Source organism: Eptesicus fuscus, chromosome 11, assembly GCF_027574615.1.
Source record: "Eptesicus fuscus isolate TK198812 chromosome 11, DD_ASM_mEF_20220401, whole genome shotgun sequence".
In the NCBI taxonomy this organism is placed as follows: domain Eukaryota; kingdom Metazoa; phylum Chordata; class Mammalia; order Chiroptera; family Vespertilionidae; genus Eptesicus; species Eptesicus fuscus.
Genome location: NC_072483.1, coordinates 60,509,166 through 60,527,851, shown reverse-complemented (window position 1 = coordinate 60,527,851; position 18,686 = coordinate 60,509,166). Strand labels below are relative to the sequence as shown.

The window sequence follows — 18,686 nt, the reverse complement described above, 5'->3', positions numbered from 1 at the left end:
CACTAGCCCAGAGCCACCTCTATACTTAGATCCCAGAGCCAGAGAAAGGCAACCAGGCTTGACGTGTTAGATGAACTGGACACATCAGCCTTTAAAAGAACAGCCTCGGCTGCTTTGACAAAGCCCCCGGCTATTCTTGACCTTAACTAGCTGCTGTGGGGCTGTGAGGGGGCCGAGAAGAGTCGCAGCCTGGAGGGCACAGCCACCAGCAGGCTGCTGAGTCTTTAGCTCACGGAGAACACAAGAGCAGGACAGGTCCAGGGCCAACAATGGGTGTGGCTGTGAGGACTGGGGCCAGGGAATTGAGGGTGGGAGGGCTGAAGGCAGCAGAAGGGCCCTCCTGACAGAGCGATGTATTATTTACTTTCCTCTCCCAGATGCAAAAGGCACCTCAGTTCTCACGCTAATGGACACCCTCCCCTCCCTGGACTGGAAGGGAGCAAGGAGTGGGACTTTGGGTCTCCTGCTCTGCTTCTGCATCCAAACTGATTCCACCCTGGCTAGTGCTCCATGACACAGTAACTTAAAGTTCGTGTTTATTTGGGATTTTGCAGAAGCATGCGGGATAAGTAATATACTATGGATGAGCTTCTGGCTTTGCAGCCTAGAATTCCAGGAAAATGAGAAGATGTGGGCAGGACTCACCCGAGCAGACACCGGGTCCAGGATGGGGGCCTGTGATGAATTGGGTTATCAGCAAAATAGACCCAGGGAAGAGAGGCAAGAGGAGCAGCATTAGGAAAGTGGAGAGAAGGAAGCCCAAAGGGACTTCTGGGGCCCAGACAGGCATTAATCAACCTTGGGGCGGGTTTTCTTTGCAGAAACATTTGGAAGGAAATAGCTTGATTTGGGCAAGAAGGTAGATATAGAATTAGACCTGGTAAACCTTAAGGACTGCATTTCCTTGGGCTGACCCACCCTTCTGTTCTCGGCCTCGTCACTCCTTGATGCTGCCTCAAGGATGGGACAGGTGGGACTGTGACTGCTCCTTACCCCTTCGGCTCTGGGGCCGGGAGATGGATGGCTGAGCAAAGGCTCCCATTATGGATTTGCAGTCTGTGCTTTATGGGCTGGAAGAGACCACTTTTGATCACTGCAAAGACAGGAACAGTCTTTCTGTGAGATGGATGTCCCAGCCACGGTGGCTAGGAATACTCCGCGGCCACTGGAGGAAATGTTGGGCAGCTTTTATGATGCCCAAACAATGGCGGCCGGAACAAATCACCCCCAAGAAGGAAATACGTGAGAAGTGTGTGCTGTAGTGGACAGAGCTCTGGGCCCACGACAACTGCCGTGTGCAGGATGGCCGCCTGCCCACAGGCGCGGGACGCTGCCTTGAGGAGACTCAGGTGGGAATCTGCAGATCTAGTCCTTAGAGGTGACTGGCATTTTATTAAAATAACACAATTGTCTTTGTTGTACAGCAATAGCTTCACTTTTAAAGAGTCCATGGTTTTGTCAAACAATAGAAACTGTTCGATCCAAAGTGAAGGATAATACTCTATTTTATTCCACTAAGATAACATAAGAGTGAGATATATATATATATATATATATATAGAGAGAGAGAGAGAGAGAGAGAGAGAGAGAGAAGAAGAAGAAGAAGAAGAAGAAGAAGAAGAAGAAGAAGAAGAAGAAGAAGAAGAGGAAGAAGAGGAGGAGGGGGAGGAGGAGGAGAGGAGGAGGAGGAGAAGGAGGAGGAGGAAGAAGAGAGGAAGAGGAGGAGGATGAGGAGGAGGAGGAGGAGGAAGAGGCAGAGGAAGAGGAAGAGGAGGAGGAGGAGGAGGAGGAGGAGGAACGAGGAGGAGTAGGAGAAGGAAAAGAAGAAGGCACAAGAAAGGACACCTGGCCAAGGGCAGTGAGGAATGAGTGGGAAAGCTCCGATAAGGCCAGGAGTGTGGGGTCCTCCACACTGAGTCAGTGGGCTGACACTGCTATGCTCACCTATTTCTGTACTGACTCCTTCCTTGGCTGGACTACACACCCCTCCCCCTTGAGCCTTGGTGGGGCATGAGACTCATTCTGGCCAATGTACTATGGGCAGAAGAACAGTTGGCCTTCTGGGTCCGGTCCTTAAAATCTCCTTTGAGACCGTCCATAGTGTCTTTTTCCCTTTCCTTTGATGCTGGTTGGATGCAGCAAAGGACTGAGTGGAGGTCCTAGAAGATGAAGAAGTCACTAGATGGATGGAGAAAGAACTGGGACCTGAGCCCTCCTGTACTTTTTGTATAACATGGACTTATGAAGCCAGGACCATAACTTCTCAAGACAGAAATGAGCGCACATTGCCAATGGGGTGGCTAAGCTAGGAGTTTATAATAGATGGAGAGGAGAGAGTTGTGCTTTTAGCTGACCAGGAGTTCAAGACCAACCACCGTCTCCTCTACCTCTACTGCCACTGTGACCCCCATCATCTCCATTAGAGCCACACTGCCACCCCATCACCATCTCAACACCAAATCCACCACCACAACCACCACTGTGGGAGGTGAAGGTGACCCCTCAATGAGCCACACGTGTGGTATTCACACCTGTGTACCTAATGCCCTTGAATGTGGGCTGGCCCTGTGAGCGGCTCTTGACCAGTCCAAGGCGGTAAAGTGACTCTGTGTGACTTCCGATACCGGGCCACAGGAATCCTTCCACATCTGCTTGAACCTCTCAAAATATTGCTCTTAGGATGCCTCCCCCTGGGACCAGAGGCTGTGCTGTGCAAAGCCACACGCAGAGGATAGGTAGAGGCTGTCCAGGTGACAGCTGTCGAGTTGACAGCTGAGCCAGCGATGGCCAGCGTCAACTCTGTCACAGGACTGACACCTCAGAGGTGCAGCCTGTGCAGTCTCCCGATGAGCAGAGCCCACCTGACATCTGACAGCAAAGCGCTGAGCAGCTCAGGGAGAACGCCCCAGCTGAGCCTGGTGGGCCCTCAGAACCACGAGAGTGGATTGTGTTGTTTTCCGCCCCTGGGGAGGTTACTTACAGCTGCAGAGAGCCCCCTCCTCAACCCCACAGCTTGCCTTCCTCCCTCTCCATCACCAAGTCCATGCTCTTCTGGGGGTGGATTCGGTGCTAGACATTCTGCCTACCTCCTCTGGCCAGGGCCACAACTGCCCTGAGACGTAACCGTTCTCCTGCTCTGCAGAGGAGAACACGGTGTCTCAGAAGTCAACTGAGGTGTCAAGGTCACCCAGCTGTCCCCTGTCTGAGCCCCCGTCCTGGCTCTTTCCAGTCTCGCCCCACTGCCCTCAGGGTCTCTTCCTCCTATTGTTCCCATCAAAAACGTTTCAAAAGAAGTGGAATCTGAACCTATCTTTTCAAGAATAAAAAAATTGAAAAAGTAAGCTTCTGTTGTAGTTAGTGTTTAAGTGAGTCAACATGATCCCAGACTCACTCTTCAAGACTGAAAAAATAACAAGAGTGACCTGGTGAAAAGAAATGCTTTTATACGAGAAAGGCACCGTCACCGTGGGCACAACACGAGACGAGTGACCCCACCCTACCCTTCACAAGAAACATTTGCACCCACGAGGGCTTTGTCACGTTCAGGGCCCAAAATAGTAACCCTGCCTCGTGTCCTTAGCTCTCGGGTAAAAAGAAGTGTGTTAACAACAGAGCAGAGATGCACGTTCTGCTCCTGTGACCCAGCGGTGTACATTCGTGGCACCGAGCTCGGCTGACATCGGTGCGCACGCCACTCTAGGGACATCGCCTGGCGATGACGGGGTGCGGGGGCCGCCCTCCCAGCACCTGACAGCCCAGCCTCAGTCACTGCGCAGGGGCACGGCCGGGGTACTTGCCGTATCTGGACGCATAGTCTGGTCTCGGCACCAGGATGATTTTTTGGTAGACTCTGCAGAAAGACTGAATTTCGGCATCGAAAGGGCGGCGTGTGGTCCCCACGATCAGAATCCTGTCGTTGGGTTTCAGGAGCTTCAGGATTTTGGGAAGCTGTTTTTTCAGGCGTTTGGGTTCGTTCTGGGGGAAAGAGAGGGGAGACCATGAGCCACGTGCAGAGAAGAGGGTTAAGCAGAAGCCCCTGCAGCCTAGGTAGGGTGAGCTCTCTGAGCACCGCCTCCCTAGCCTGGCCTGGGCTGCAGGGGCCTGCTCCCTGGTCTGGGTGCCCTGGCGGCAGGCGCTTCCTGTCCTCAGCCTCTGGAATTCGGATTTGGAATGGGGCAGGAAGGAAGCACCTGTGGAGCACTCTAGCACCTCGGCCCTGAGAACGGGAAACAGCGGTGGGTTTCCCAGCGCAGGGGAGCTGGCTGGGATTGACAGTCTGCCTGCGGGGCTCCGCGTTCCCCTGAGCTGTTCCGAAGGGGACCCCGAGCTTTCCTCTGCTGGCCGCAGGGACAGGAGGGACCAGGTCCTGGATCTCACGTCTGAAAGCGTCCGGTTACGTGAGGGTGAAGCTGCTGCCTCTGAGGCAGTTTGGAGACAGTGTGAACCTGCGATTTTAGTGGCATCTCAGCGCTAACCTGGGAGAGAAGCAAGACCCGGCCCAGGGAGGACGACCTCCACCCCAGGGGTCAGCTTTGGCCAGGTCGCCACGGAACCACAGCTCTACGTGAACCTGGCCAGGCCCAGGGGCCAGGGGAAGCTGGGAGGAGGACGCGGGGTGAGCAGTCTGCGCAGGGACACCCAGGCTCAGTCCTGACCAGTTTTGCTCTCAGTTGGTTCAGGGGCAATGGAGCGAATTACAGTGTGAATGTTGAGCTAAAGACCACGCACAGCTTCCCTGCAGCGGCCTGTGGACCCCCGGCAGAGACCACACCGGGTGTCTGGCCCTGTGTGCCTGCACACACACCCGGCAGAGAGAGCCCTGCCCACAGGAAAGGCCGGGCACTCAGGGAAGGGAGTTTGATAAATGCCACTTTCAGGAGGAAAAGTGAAGGGCAGGTGGGGTGACAGAGCTGGTATAGGGGGGCGGCTGGGGGGGGGGGGGGGAGAGCTGTGCTCGATTTGTGGGGCCTTTGGGACCGGACACTGCTGGGCTCTAGAACCCTGCTCCATGGCAGGCCCGCGGGGCGGCCCAGTCTCTCTCGGAGTCCGGCCCCGCAGAGCTGGGCGTCAGGCCCAGGTGGTCAAGCTGCTCTGCACAGCGACAGTGCATCCTGGGGCAGGGGAGCAGGGCAGAGAGGGGAGGGAGGGGTCCTTCCAGGGAAGAGGGGGGCGTCCTGGGTGGGCGGCTGGATTGGGCTCTGGGCACAGGTGTCCACTCCCTTTGTGAGGCTGTCGGCCACGCAGCGGCTGCGTGGTTGTTCACCTTCTTCCTTCCTGCTTGGCCAGGGAGAAGGCCAAGTTCTCTGTCTGGTTGCCCAGGTGCAGGGAGAGCCTGGGCAGGAAGAGCAGGACCCGGGTGGAGGGGCCGTTGGGGGAAGTCCGATGGAGGCTGCAGACACGTGGGGCGCCCCAAGGACAGCACAGGGACGCAGTTCTCCCTAACATCTCCCCTGCACGCACCCATTCTGCCAGTCAGCTGTAAGTCTCCAGGGTAATGATGCTAATAATACCAGTGTGTAGCCTCCACGGAGTGCCGACCGCAGGTGCTTCTCTTAGTGCTCGGTGCGGGCTCTCTCACTTAGCCCTGGCGACCTTTGTGGAGATGAGGGGGGGGGGTGTCACTGTGGTTTTGGTTAGTATCTCTCTGATGGCTAATGAAGTTCAGCATCTTTTCATGTGCGTATGGGCCATTTGCATATCTTCTCGGGGAAAATGTGTACTCAGATCGCTTCCCCACTTTTTCCTTAAGTTACTTGCCTAAGTTGTAAGGGTTCTTTATGTACTCCATGTACAAGTCACTTAGCCGTATATGATTTTGTAGATATTTTCTCCCATTCTGTAAGCTGTCTTTGCACTTTCTCAATGATGTGCTTTACAGCAAACTTTTTTTTTTTTTTTTTTTAGTTTTGATGAGATACTATTTCATTTTTCTTTTGTTGCTTAAGCTTTGGGTGTCATATCTGAGACGGGCCACATAGGAGCTTCCCAGAGACTGGTGGGAGAACTGATCCCAGGGTCCTGACGAGGGCGGAGACTGCCACTCTGTGGGTATAGAGACCCACTTGCACGGTCTGAGCCCCTTTCTAGCAGCCTAGTTGCCATGGTGATGATGGGGCAGTTCTGCCCGTTCTAGGGCAGAAGATGCTGCTGCTACCAGTCCTGAGATGGCAGGGACATCTGAACTTAATCAGCCTGTTTAGATAACAAATGTCGATCCTGGGCCGGGTCCAGAGTGACAATCCTGCTGGTGGTGAGATGCAGTCCCATTGGGAGGGCGGAGTGAAAGGTGAGTCCATTCAGTCAGCGCTCCCCTGCACTCGGGCCACCCCTGTTCCGGTTCAGAGCCGCATCCGTTATGCACGAGGTCCTCATGCTCATCCATCACACTAGCCAACATCCCAGCCCAACAGCCCAGTGCGAACTCCACCGCCGTGCCCCTGCCGCTAGCCTGCAGCCTGCAGCCTGCAAACCTGGTACTGTGGGCAATTCCCAAGGAGCGCCCAGCATCCCCGCAGCAATGGCAGAGTGCTTTTCTGCAGTCAGCTCCTCAAAACCATGGCACAGCCAGCTCCAAGGCCAGCCAGTCCCTCTCGGAGGCCCCACGGCGATGCCGGGAAGGCTGCTGCGAGATGAAGGAAGGAAGGGTAATGGTGCAGAAAACGCAGCCCAGACAGTGCCTCATTCCTCACCGCCTTTGCCTCAAACACACGGCTGACCGGCGGCGCGGGAGCCGCAGAGGGTGGAGGACGGCTCTGCTCCTAGCAGGAGGAGGAGGGCAGGGCCCTGTGCAGGCCCGCTGGGCAGGGGTGCGGTGTACGGGGAGCCATCCTGAGAGTCTAGGTGTGCGAGGGCTTCTCCCGGGTGTGGAGGACAGGGGTGTCGTTGGGGATGTGGGGATTCTGGAGCCCCGCACCTCGGGCTCTAAGACAGAGGGCCCCATGGCGGTTTTCAGGATGTGGTCTAGTGGCCCCGGGGATGAGGGGTGGCGGGAGGACAGACGGAAAACCAGGTGCTGGTGCTCAGGTGCGGTCCAGGTGGGGAGAAAGGCGTGGCCTCTGCATCCAAACAGAAAGTCTGTGTCTGGGTCCCAGGGTGACCCCAGCCAGCTGTGTGCCCCTTAGAGCCTTCGTCCTCGTCTGCAAGACAGAAGGGCCCCTTCCCTGACACAGACGCTGTGCCCGGGGCCTCTGCGACCGCCTCAGCAGTCCCGGTGTCCTGGCGGGTCCCCAGGCCTGGAGCTCCGGAGCCGCAGGCTGCCTGGCTCTCCCCCTTGCCTCCCTGCCTAGGGCTCGGAGAGCCTCATGCATTTGACCACTGAGTGACCTTCACTGCGGTCGAGGCATCCAGGGTGGTCAGTCACTGCCGGTGAGATTTTTTCCAAGTGTGATTCGGGAATCCCTCCAATCCAGGGGCAGCTGCCGGGTGCTGTTTGTGCTGTGGCTGGGGGTGGGGTGGGGAAGCACGGCCACCTCTGGTTTCTTTGCAGGTGGAATTCTTCTCTGGGCCTCAGTGCCTTTGGGATCAGGGGAGCCTGTGGGGCAGAGGCCGGGACAGGTGGATTCTTGAGGTCGCCGAGTGATACCGCGTGGAGCCGAGGGATGCCTCGTGGTTGCTCTCCTCTGTGGATGCAGCTCGGCATTCGGTGGTCACCTTCAGAACGTGGCTGGCCATGCTCATGGCTGCCCTGGGCCCAGGGACTTGGCTGAGGGCAGAAATCAGAGCAGGCCCAGCCCTGGTCCTGAGTCCCAGGAAGGCGACAGGAACCCCTCAGCCCTGCTCTCAGATGGGCAGGTCCTGGGCGGGGGGAGGTGCTGGGGCTGGGCCCCGGCTGGCCTTGTGATGATGGGGCTCAGGGAACCCTTCTGCTGTGCTCATCCGGCGGTCTAGGGTTCCCCCCAGGGCATGATCCATGGCTGTCAGTGCAGTGAATTCCCGCCACGATAGCCTCTTCCAATGCAGAGGTTAAGTTACCTGCTTAAGGACACACAGCCAGCTAAGGTGAACACAGAGCAGGCCAGGAGCCCTTGCTCCCGGAGTCCCCAATGCCCACCATCTTCCTGATCCCCAGGCTGCTGTCCAGTGGGACATCGAGTAGCCCTTGCCCACAAGTGCGACAAAGCTTCCGATGGCATCAGGTGTGTGGCAGTGTGGGCTAACCACCACCCGGCATTCCTCTTCAGATTGACAGTCTGGTTCCTAGTAACCCCAGCCTTCCAGTTCGCCTCTATGTGGATTTTTTTTCACATGTACAACTTCGCCAGCAGAGGGAGCTAACTACTAGGTTCGCAGGCTAAATAATAACCGAGTCCTCTTAAGAGTTTCTAAAATGACAGGCCAATCAAGGCCCCTGTGGGGAAGGAAAGATTGAGCTTTCATTCTTCATCCAAATCATCCCTACCTGCTAACAGGGATGCATAATACATAAGGATCCAAAGTGATTAAAATCCTCACAAATTTAATCAGGAATTCGCAGTTAACCACTATTTGCTTTGGAGCAAATTGATGTGGAATAACAATCATGTATATCTGCACATTTTTTTTTTAACGTGTGGGAAATCTGCGGTGATCTGTGGGGGGAAGTGCGGGGGTGGGGGCCATTGAAAGGAGAGAAAAGAAGGAAGGAAGCAATTGAAAGAGGGCTCCCCGGAGGCCCCGGGCACTGCTCTCACAGTTCCATTGATGGTCTTTGTTCATAAGTCTCAGGCCCTCTGCTCTTTATTATTATGAACAATAGGAAGTCCTAATAATAACCCCTGTGTGTGCTATTTGCTCTAATGGAGCAGAGTTCCCTAAATCGCTCCCTACCTCTGACGCAGGTGATGGGGCTTTAGCTCCCCTCTCCCTCCTTCCACACAGCCCTTCATTTGCTTCTAAATGATGCCTCATAAAATCAGCCCACTGCGTCCTTTCAGACCCGGACAAGTACTTAGGGCCCCGGGAGAGGGCTGCGCCTCCCCACCCCGTTTCCTTCCTCCCTTGAAAAAGCAAGACCTTCTTGAGAAGGAGAGGGAGCACGGCCAGGGGCCCCCTCGGAGAAAAGCAGAGCGCAGACTACGCCTCGCCGGAGGCGCCCTCACCGCCTTCTCGGCGTTGGGTACTCTCTTGTAGAAGGTTTTCTCCGTGTCTCCGATCCACACCACGGACGGCTGGAGCTGCCGGGCCACCTGCCAGGAGAAGGAAAAGCCTCGGTTGGAAATGCTGTTCCGTCTTGGGTGCACGCGTGATCTCCGGGGACAGCAGGACGGGAGGGCTCCCTATGTGGGCTCTCGGGAGTGTCGGGGTCTCGCGGACGCCACTGCCCGCGCGACCGTACCCTCCTTCACTGCAGGATGGCGATATCGCGAGGGTCCCGTCCCACCTTACGGGCAGGGCACACTTCGGCCCAGGGTCCCCAGGCCTCTCTCCGTCTGGCTTGAAATAAGCCAATAAATAGTTCTCTGCCGCCAACAAACGGGAAACCGAGCCTTGCGTGTTAATTCCAGCCTGCCCGGCGGGCCCAGGCCCATTCAGGGCTGCTCAGGGTGGGAAAAGCCGTTTCAGCGCCAGGGCCCCGCGATGCCATTGGCTCGTCCCGTTTGGCTGCATCGCTGTGGCTGAGGTTTCGCCGGAAAGGTGCCCTCCGGACGGGCTGGGGCTTTGTGGGCTGGTGAATAACCGCCACACACCCAGCCATCGCTTCTAAGTGCCCCCGTGAGAGCAACGTCTGGGTATTTTTGCAACCATTTGTGCTTTGTGCTGAACGGCGACAGACAAAAGCCGCCTGCAGCCCCAGTGAGTGGTGTTACGCACTCCTACTTTTATATTTCCTTAAGCATCACTGAGGCAGCGGGTGTGATATGTTAGACCAAGGCAGGTGTTTAATCAACGATGGAAAAAGCGCCGGGAACACTGGCGGGTCTGTCTCCCCGGCGCCGCGGACCAAGGGGAGCGGACCGTGAGCTTTCAAACACCAGGTGGGTTTCACTGGGTCCCGGTGCCCATCCGGCACTGGGCTGGCCGAGTTCACAGGCCCCCACACAGGACGTTTGAGAGGAAACAGTACCAGCCAACCACTCTTTGCTAGGTGTTATTTTTTAGAACCGGAGCCAGAGAGTTTAAAAATTCCAAATTGTACGTTTTAATCCAGTCCCAAGGCCGTGGCACATGTTGTGCAAACAGCGGCAGCTCTGGGGCAGCCGTGTGCCAGGCCTGGGCCACACACGTGGCACATGGCCTCACACGCATGGTCAGGGCCAGCATGGACCCCGCATGTCCTCCTGCAATAACTCCTTCACCCTCCCTGCTACCAGGTGAAACAGGTACCAGTATTACCAACCCTGTTTACAGATGGGGAAGCTGAGGCTCAGATGTCAAGTGACCTGTCCAAGGTCACAGGGCTAGAAAGGGACGGAAGCTGGAGGCAGGGCCTGCAGATGGCGGCCGGGTCTGTGCTGATGGCGGCCACACCACGGGCCCCTCATGTACTGGAGCCACACACCTGAGTACCCAGCTTGCCTCGCCTCCCCACATCCAACAATCCCAAAGCCTGCCCCGTCCCTAACCTCCTTCAGCTCCATCATTTGTCCATTCTCTCGGCTCCTTACCAGGGTGGCCTGCCCGCTGGTCAGGGTCCCAGTCAGTGCCCCAAGGGCAGCCCGAAGGGACCCTTGTTCCCTGGAAGCTAGTCTGAGTTTGTTAAGATCTTCCCTAATCACAGCCTCCAAGGAAAAGAAGAAAATGAGGTACGTGAGGGAAAGGCTTCAAGCTTCACAGAAAAAAAGGTACTTTATTATGACAGAGGCAACATCTTATTCTTTTCAGTCCCTCTGAAAAGTATCAGTTTTAGATCTGAAACCCATGGAAAAGCAATTTGCACATAAACAGTCGTCTCCTGTTTCGGGCTAACTCGTGCTCGCTCCTCTCCTACGTCCACTTGGCGAGCGCTGGGTTTTCCACCGTTTTTATCTGTGAGGTCCTCGTCTCTCAGCCCAGCTTTTCCTAATGGGAACGGCAGATGTGAGTACAAGGATTTCAGTGAGACTGCCCTCTTTCTGCTTTTCACACAGTGAGCCACATGGATGGACTGGCGACGCAGGAGCCTTAGTAACTCGGGCTAATCTCGAAGCCCTGGGTCTTATTTCTAGCGGCTGACTCACAGCGGGGTTGAAATCCCGGCCACAGCATTCCGTTGAACGTGAAAGTGACCGATTGCTCCCTGAACTGCCTGTTCTCCCCGAGCCCGTGGGCGACGCCACGCTTCCGGTGCGCCAGCCGCACCCGCTCTGCTCCGGAGCACACCGCGCTGTGTGGAGGGCGGCGCAGGTGACGTGGTTTGGAAACGTTCGATTATCATCAAATGAAACAGAAAGCATTTCCCCAGCGAGTTCTTTGACGATAACAATACAGGGAACGACCCTTTGCCAAATGCCTCCGTGTCCAGGACACCCCTCACTCACCACATGCCACATGCCATGCCAAGCATGTCCACGCCTTGTCCCCCTCACAGATGAGGCCACTGAGGCAGAGAGAGGGATAAGCCATGTGCCCACCAGCACTGGAGACGCGGTGGAGCCCGGAGGGAGACCGGGTCTGCCTGGCACCCCATCCGGCCAGCGCCCTGACCCACAGCACGTCCCGTGGTAGGCAGATGTCTGCTCCATAGAACCCGGTGACCCTCAACCTGTGTCCTCTCGCCACCTTTTGTCCCGGCAGCAGAGCTCTGAAAGCACCACTGCCGTGTCCTTCCTCACTGGAGGCCCTGGTTTCCCTGACCTTCCTCAGTGGGGAGCTGGCTGCAGGATGCCTGTGACGTGCTCGGTGCTGGGCAGAGAGGAGAGGCATGTAACATGGGCCCCCAGGAGGAAACCTCGCCCAGGAAGGTGACCTTGGAGGGAGAAGGGCTCATCTTCCTTGTCCAAGGACGGATGTGGGAGGGACAGAAGGCTGCTGACTCGGGCAAGGGACAGGGGATGCCTGCAGAAGCAGCAGGCAGAGGGGCTGAGCTCTCAAACACATCTGCCAGAACCCGGTCCTTGCTTACTGTGATTGCAAAAGCGGTATTCATTAGTCAAAACTTCAGCGTGCACTTTCAGACTGCCGTCACCCACCCCCCACCCGCTCCACGGAGAACCGGTCATCCCGCGTTTCCCATCCTTACAGACCCTTCCGACATTGGATTGCAAAGGTGAAGTGGTCCTGTCTACGCTGCTTTGTATTCTTGTTCACTTAATGCAAAATGTATTTGTCCAGCATCACTTCACCACGCGGCCCCATAATGTACTGATCTAACCCTGTGTTTTTGAACATTTGGATGGTTTCCCCTTCTTATGAAATCACACAGTGCTGGTGGAGCGGGGAGAGGAGGGAGGAGAAAGACATCTACAATACTGTCAACAATAATAAAAGGAATTTAAAAAATAAATCAAACAGTGCTTAGAGAAGAGCGCTTTGGGCACAAGCGGTCTTGTCCTTAGCATGACGGTGCTGCTGGGTCCGAGGGCTCATGCATTCTTCACGCTCCCACACATGTCGCCAACCTGCCGCCTGAGGTTCTGTTTACTCTCCAGCCCTAAGAATGTGGGTCTGTTTTTCCACTTTTCTCCTCAATGAGTATTAACAACAAAAAACTCTTTACCTATTTATTAAATGACAAATGGCTTTCTTTGCTCTTTTAATTTTCATTTAGCAATGACAAGGCTTCATTGAAATTACCCACAGATAGTTTGAGGTCATGGACAATTAAATGTAATTAATGCATAATTGAACTTTTCTGAAGTTACGTGGGATCGTGTACTTCCACTGCCACTAGAGGGCTCTTCAGTCCTACCAAATACACCGCAGGTTTCAGTTTTGTGTCCATTCTGGGATAAACACCAGTTCCCACCCACATGGGCCCTTCCCAATTCTGGGAAGTTCAATTAAAGAACTAAAGACTTCCCCATCCGTGTCAGTTTTATGGGTTTGACCTTTTGTGTTCTCCAAAGCAACACTACCCAATGCTGGGCATCAGAATGAGGTCCCAGGATGCAATGGCTCAGCAATGAAAGCCTGTTTGTGTTCAGTTAATAGGATCTGCCCAAACGACCCTTGGACGCTTTGGAGGTTCTTTCTGAAAGGGTCCTAATTTTGCTTGCCATGGAGAACCTAGGAAGAAGCTGGCTACTCTTTGGAAGAAGAGGTTGTGTATCAGTTTACCAAACTGAAAAGGACAGACCATCCACCCACCCACCCATCTACCCATACACTCACCCATCCACCCATCTACCCATCTACCCATCCACCCATCTACCCATCCATTCACCCATCCACCCACCCACCCACCCACCCACCCATCTACCAATCAACTCACCCACCCATCTACCCACCCACCTACCCATCTACCCACCCACCCACCATCCCACCCACCCACCCACCCATCTACCCATACACTCACCCATCCACCCATCCATTCACCCATCCACCCATCTACCCATCCACCCACCCACCCATCTACCCACCCACCCACCATCCCACACATATCTGCTGAGCATCTGTGAGGGGCAGGCTCCATGGTGGGAGGCAGGGATGTCTGGGACCAGGCAGACATGGTCGCTGCCTGCAGAGTGTGGAGCTTCCTGTCTCTGCACGGGAGCGGCGGGGCACAGGGAGGTGCTACTGTGCGGGGAGCAGGGGAGGGGGCTCACTTTCTTGGACTGTAGTCACTGGGATTCTTTTTAAATACTAATATGTGGGGCATTCTGAATTCACATGATTTTAAAACGATGTTTTAAATTTCTCTTTCCTGCATTACCTTCTATGAGACTGTGGGAGTTCCCTTAAGTCCTGACTGGGTGTCAGCTGGGATAAACTGCAAATGACGAAGAGCCAGCAGCTCGGCTGGGCTGACCCTGTATGGAAAGAAGGTAAACCGAGGCCGAGGAGAGGAGGGGGCTGGGGATGCAGGTGACGCGGGGAACTAGACTAGTAACAGGAACAGGCTAGTGCTATTGCTGACACCCGGGCGGCATTCGAGGGGGAGGCGTGTGACCAGCACCAGGCTCACAGAGCATCGGTTTTCCTCTGAACCCCTCTCCTTCCCGGCCCCCTCCCCACACTGGTGCCGACGTGGAGAAGCACAGGGGTCACGCCTGTGTGCAGGCCATACTCAACGCCTCCCGGCACCCGCTTACTCAGTTAAGGAGGCCACCACGCCAGTGTCGGGTCCAGGCCACGTGACCCGTGAGTCTGGACAAAGGGAGGCCATGATGCCGCCCCTGCCTCGAGTGTTTCCAAATTGGTTAAAAATTCTTTAATGCCTGTGGCATCGACCCCGGACCCAGGCTCACTCCCTTGACCCCGGCACACAGCAGGAGTGAACGCACCCAGTGCCGACGGTGACTTACAGCCCACAGAGCGCTCTCCCAGGCCTGCCCGAGAGACCGCGCCCCAGGCACCCACCACCTGCGAGCCCACCCTGTACCGCTGCTCGACTCTGCTGTGAACCTAAAACCGCCCTAAGAGATCATGTCTATGTAAAACACCCCGAGGTTTGATGCCTACGTGTGCTCCCTGCCTCAACTGAAACTGCACGACACAGTGCAAGGTGACCAGGCTTGGTGGCCGCCGACCCACTCAGGACCTGCGTCGCCAGCCCTCCCCCCTGTATTTTCACACCTGATGCTGCACCACGGCGGGCAACCCTGCTCTCCCCCCCCCGCCCCCGCCCCCGCCCTGCTCCTCGCTCCTTCTCTCACGTGGGCAGCTCTGGCTTCTGGGTCAGGTGTAGGTCTCTGCTTTACCCTTGTTGAATTTCACCTTGTAAAGGCAGGGCTCACACATTTATTACATTTATTACACATCTGTGTGTGTGTGTGTTTAAAACTTCATCCACGAATAGCAACACGGCCTTTGTTTGGGTTATTAGCCTGGAGTAGGAGTCTCCATGCCCGACTCCTGGCCCAGGGTTGACACCAGCACATCTGGGCGAGACCCCTTGGCGCGCTGCCCTGGCTGCTGGCCGAGAGCCCAGCGAGGAGCCTGGGGGGTGGGGGCGGGGTGGCACCGAGGCAGGAGCAGCACCCCAGCCTCCCTTCGTCCAGACTCCCAGGCCTCGTGGCCTGGATCCGACACCGGCTTGGGGGCCTCCTTAGCCCATCCTCCCGAGGAGGACACAGGAACCACGGGGCAGAGAGAACACCTCCCGGGTCCGAAACGCAGGATCAGAAGTCCCTGCCCCAGCCTCTTTCCCTGGGCTCCACTGGTCTGCCCCGGCCATCGTGGGGAGCGGCCTAGAGGGCAGGGGAGGAGTGATGGCGAGGGGGCTCAGGAAGAAGTGGGGTCCTGGTGGAGCGCGCCAACAGGACGCATGGCGTCCAGTTCCTTCCCCTCTCACGCTAAAATGCCCACGGCTGACACTTTAACCCAGGACTGCCGCCGGGACACAGCGCCCAGGGCAGGGCTCAGGGAGCCTTCAGTGCCTGGAGGCAGCTGAGGCCCAGGGATTGGCGGTGGGAACAGACCTGGGCTTCAATCCAGATGCCAGCCCCTACGTTCCTTTGCACCGTAGTTTTTGGTCAAATTAAGCACTCTGAGCTAGTTTTCTTGTTTGCAAATAGAAACATTAATCCCTGCCCCATCCAGGGTTTGGTCCCATGAAAAGCGAGTGTGTGAAAACTCCTTAGTGTGTGCTGGACTCCTGGCCAGAGGTCAAGGTCAGTCCTTCCTGCTCGATTTACTGCTGTGAAAACCCAAGGAGGCCGAGGCTGGTTGAGTGATGGCCTTGCCTTTTGTACATGAAATACTTATTAAATATTATTCATCACATTTCTCAACTGGTGAGATGACAATATTTCTAATATTTTCCCACTAAAGAGATGTATATTCTTTTCCACAGATGGCTTTAGCAGCAGAAGAGAGAATTTTAAATAACAGTAACCACATTTCTTAAAGGAACCCAGCTTGTTAATCCATTAAAGCTATTGTGTGTGAAATAAAGGGACCCTCCAGAAATACTGAAAACAAAATGGATTTGAATCTGTGGTTGTGAAACTAATCAGAGACTTGTCTTCCCAGTGTGTTTTCACGTGTGCAGGGTGCTGGCGCGAAGCAAGGCCGCCGGCCCGAAGTGACCTTATGAACGGCGTCCTCACTGCTGCCATCTCTCCTCTGCAGAGATTAATTCAGTCACAGGAGCTCTTTGCCAGAAGACATGATGAGTCGCCAGGCCTTCTGTTATTTCACCTTCTCCAGCAGATGCCACAGATCCATACCGGCTGCCCTCAAGCCTCAGCCCCCGGGCCATGGCTCATGGGACACAGGAATGCACGCACAGCACCTGCCAGAGATTTACCAGCTTTCTTTCGCTTAATTAAAAGCAAATACCTCTGCGCAGTGCAGATAGCTGGTCTGTCACTCATGCCGGGAGGCAGTGTCCTCACGGCACATGGTTTGTAATTGAATGACTCCTACACCTGGCCTCTGGGTCTTTCATTAATCAGTTATACACACAGCAGAGGTGAAGCTTAATGAGGTGTGGGCCAGGCACTCTGACATGGAGTGGCCTCGGTGGGTACGTGTGCCATTCCACATTTTGAAAATTTGACACATAGCATTTTGTGGTCTGCACAATGTCAGTTTGCAACGATTCTAAGAAATGCCAGCATAGCTTATTGGATAGCAAGGGGAAAAAAAAACTCTCAGCAGCAGGAACAATTTCCTGAGCATTAGGACATCATGATCATGCCATGGGCTCTGTCCTAGAACCACACCGGGCGCATGAGCCATCTAGTGGGTGTGAGGAGACAGGCTTAATCCCACTTCAGTGAGAGGCTGGATGAGGCACTTGTTAAACCTGGAGGCTCTGGATGCAGACTGTGGGCTCATGTGGCAACACTGTAACCTAGGAAAACGACTTAAATGCTCTGTGCCTCAGACCATGGAATAACATCTTTAAAGGGCGGAGGAAAACATATGTCAGCCCAGAATTCTATATCTAGCAAAACTACCCTTCAAACAATGGAGGCAATATAAAGATATTTTGAAAAATAAAATGAAAACTAACTTTCCAGAAGACCTGCACTAAAATAAATATGAAAGGAAGTTTTGCAGCTACAAAGAAAATTACAACAAATGGAAAGATGTCATCAACAGAAAGGAATAGAGAGTACTGGGAAATATGTGACTAAGAGTAAAATACTAATTTTTCCCTCTTGAATTCTTTAAAAGACAAATGACTTATGCAAAAATAGTAACACCCTATGGTAGTGTTTATAACATTTCTAGATATAAAACATATGGTAAAAACATATAGGATTATATTGTTGTAGGATTTGACATTTTATGTAAAATAGTACAATATTCACCCTTTGTAGATGGTGCTAAATTAAAAATGGCTAAAATAATCTGTAGAACAATCACTAAAAAATAAGAAAGAGGTATTGCTAAAGTATATGATTGTTTAACTACTGTGCTGTATACCTGAAACTAACACAAAATAATGTTGAATGCAAACTGTAATTGAAAAATAAAATTAAAAAATAAGAAAGTGGCGTTGCTTAAAAGACAACAGAGAAATTCAAATAAAATACTAAAAAGTACTGTGTTACCCAAAAGAAGGCAGGAAAAAGAAAAAGAAGAGAGAAAAAAAGGGAAATAGGATAAATGGAGAACAAACAGCAAAATGGTAGACCTAACCCAACCGGATGAATAACTGCATTTAATGTAAATGCTGCAAACATGCTATTTAATGGTATATATTGTTAGAATAAGAAAGCAAGACTCAACCATACCCATCAGAAATGCACTTTCACTATAATGACATTGAAAATGAAAGGGGGTCAAGGAAGCTGAGGAGGCTCTGTTCGGATCAGACCAGGTAGGCTTCAGGACAAGGAGTCTGACTAGAGACAAAGGGGACAGCTCCTAAGGATGAAATAACCGATCAGGAAGACGGAACAGTTCTGAATGTGGTGCCTCTCATGACGGGGCTGCAACATCCACGGGGCAAAACCCGACAGCTACAGGGAGAGACAGAGAATCCCACAATCCTAGTTGGAGCTTTAACACCCTCTTTCAGAGCCGACAGGACAAATAACAACAAGAAAAATGAGAAAGCGAAAAAGCAAATCACAGAGAAAATTTGCAATATGTTACGTCCAACAAAGAACTTGTATCCAGACTATATAAAGAACTCTAACAAATCACAAGACCAACAGTCCCTGAAAACTGGCAAATTACTTGAACATTTTAAAAAACAAGTCATACAAGGGGCCAGAGAGCACATGAAGATGATGGTTACACAGCTGCGTGTATTTTTCAAAGCTCATACTTAAAACGCATACTTAAGATCTGTGCATTTTACTGCATGTAAATTGTACCTTAATAAAAAATAGTGCAGGAGATAAAGAAGGACATAGGTTTGAACCCCAGCTTGGCCACTTGACCTTGGTCGCCTTGGACAAGGTGCGTCACCTCTCAGAACCCCCGTTTCTCTCTCTGTAAAACGGGGATAAGGATGAACCCCCTCACATAACAATACAAAGATGTGGAACACCTACCTTGTTCGAGGCGCTCTGTTAAATAACTCAGTGATCTTTCTTTATTCCCTACCCACTTTCCCCTTCTCCTGCCTCCTAGCTCTTCAAATCTCTCTCCATGGATGCCTTCTGGACCAGCACGGGAGGGGAGGAGAGCGGGGAACGTCCTACTACCTCGCCACAGGGTTGGGTCCA

General features: G+C 53.7%; 1 protein-coding gene and 1 long non-coding RNA gene across 3 annotated transcripts in view; one reads left to right on the top strand and one right to left on the bottom strand.

Moving 5' to 3' along the window:
• Positions 1-18,686, bottom strand: part of IQCA1 (IQ motif containing with AAA domain 1) — a 127,193-nt gene that overhangs the window by 7,833 nt on the left and 100,674 nt on the right. For both annotated transcript variants that reach the window (XM_054723463.1, XM_008138430.3), the window contains 2 exons: positions 9,078-9,164; positions 3,798-3,975 (listed from right to left, as the gene is read on the bottom strand). In XM_054723463.1, coding sequence (XP_054579438.1) covers positions 3,798-3,975; positions 9,078-9,164 — 265 coding nt within the window. The remainder of the gene's footprint in view (positions 1-3,797; positions 3,976-9,077; positions 9,165-18,686) is intronic.
• Positions 13,066-16,300, top strand: LOC129150772 (uncharacterized). Its single transcript, XR_008557527.1, has 3 exons — positions 13,066-13,156; positions 13,779-13,880; positions 16,030-16,300. It is a non-coding gene; the product is annotated as an uncharacterized LOC129150772 (long non-coding RNA).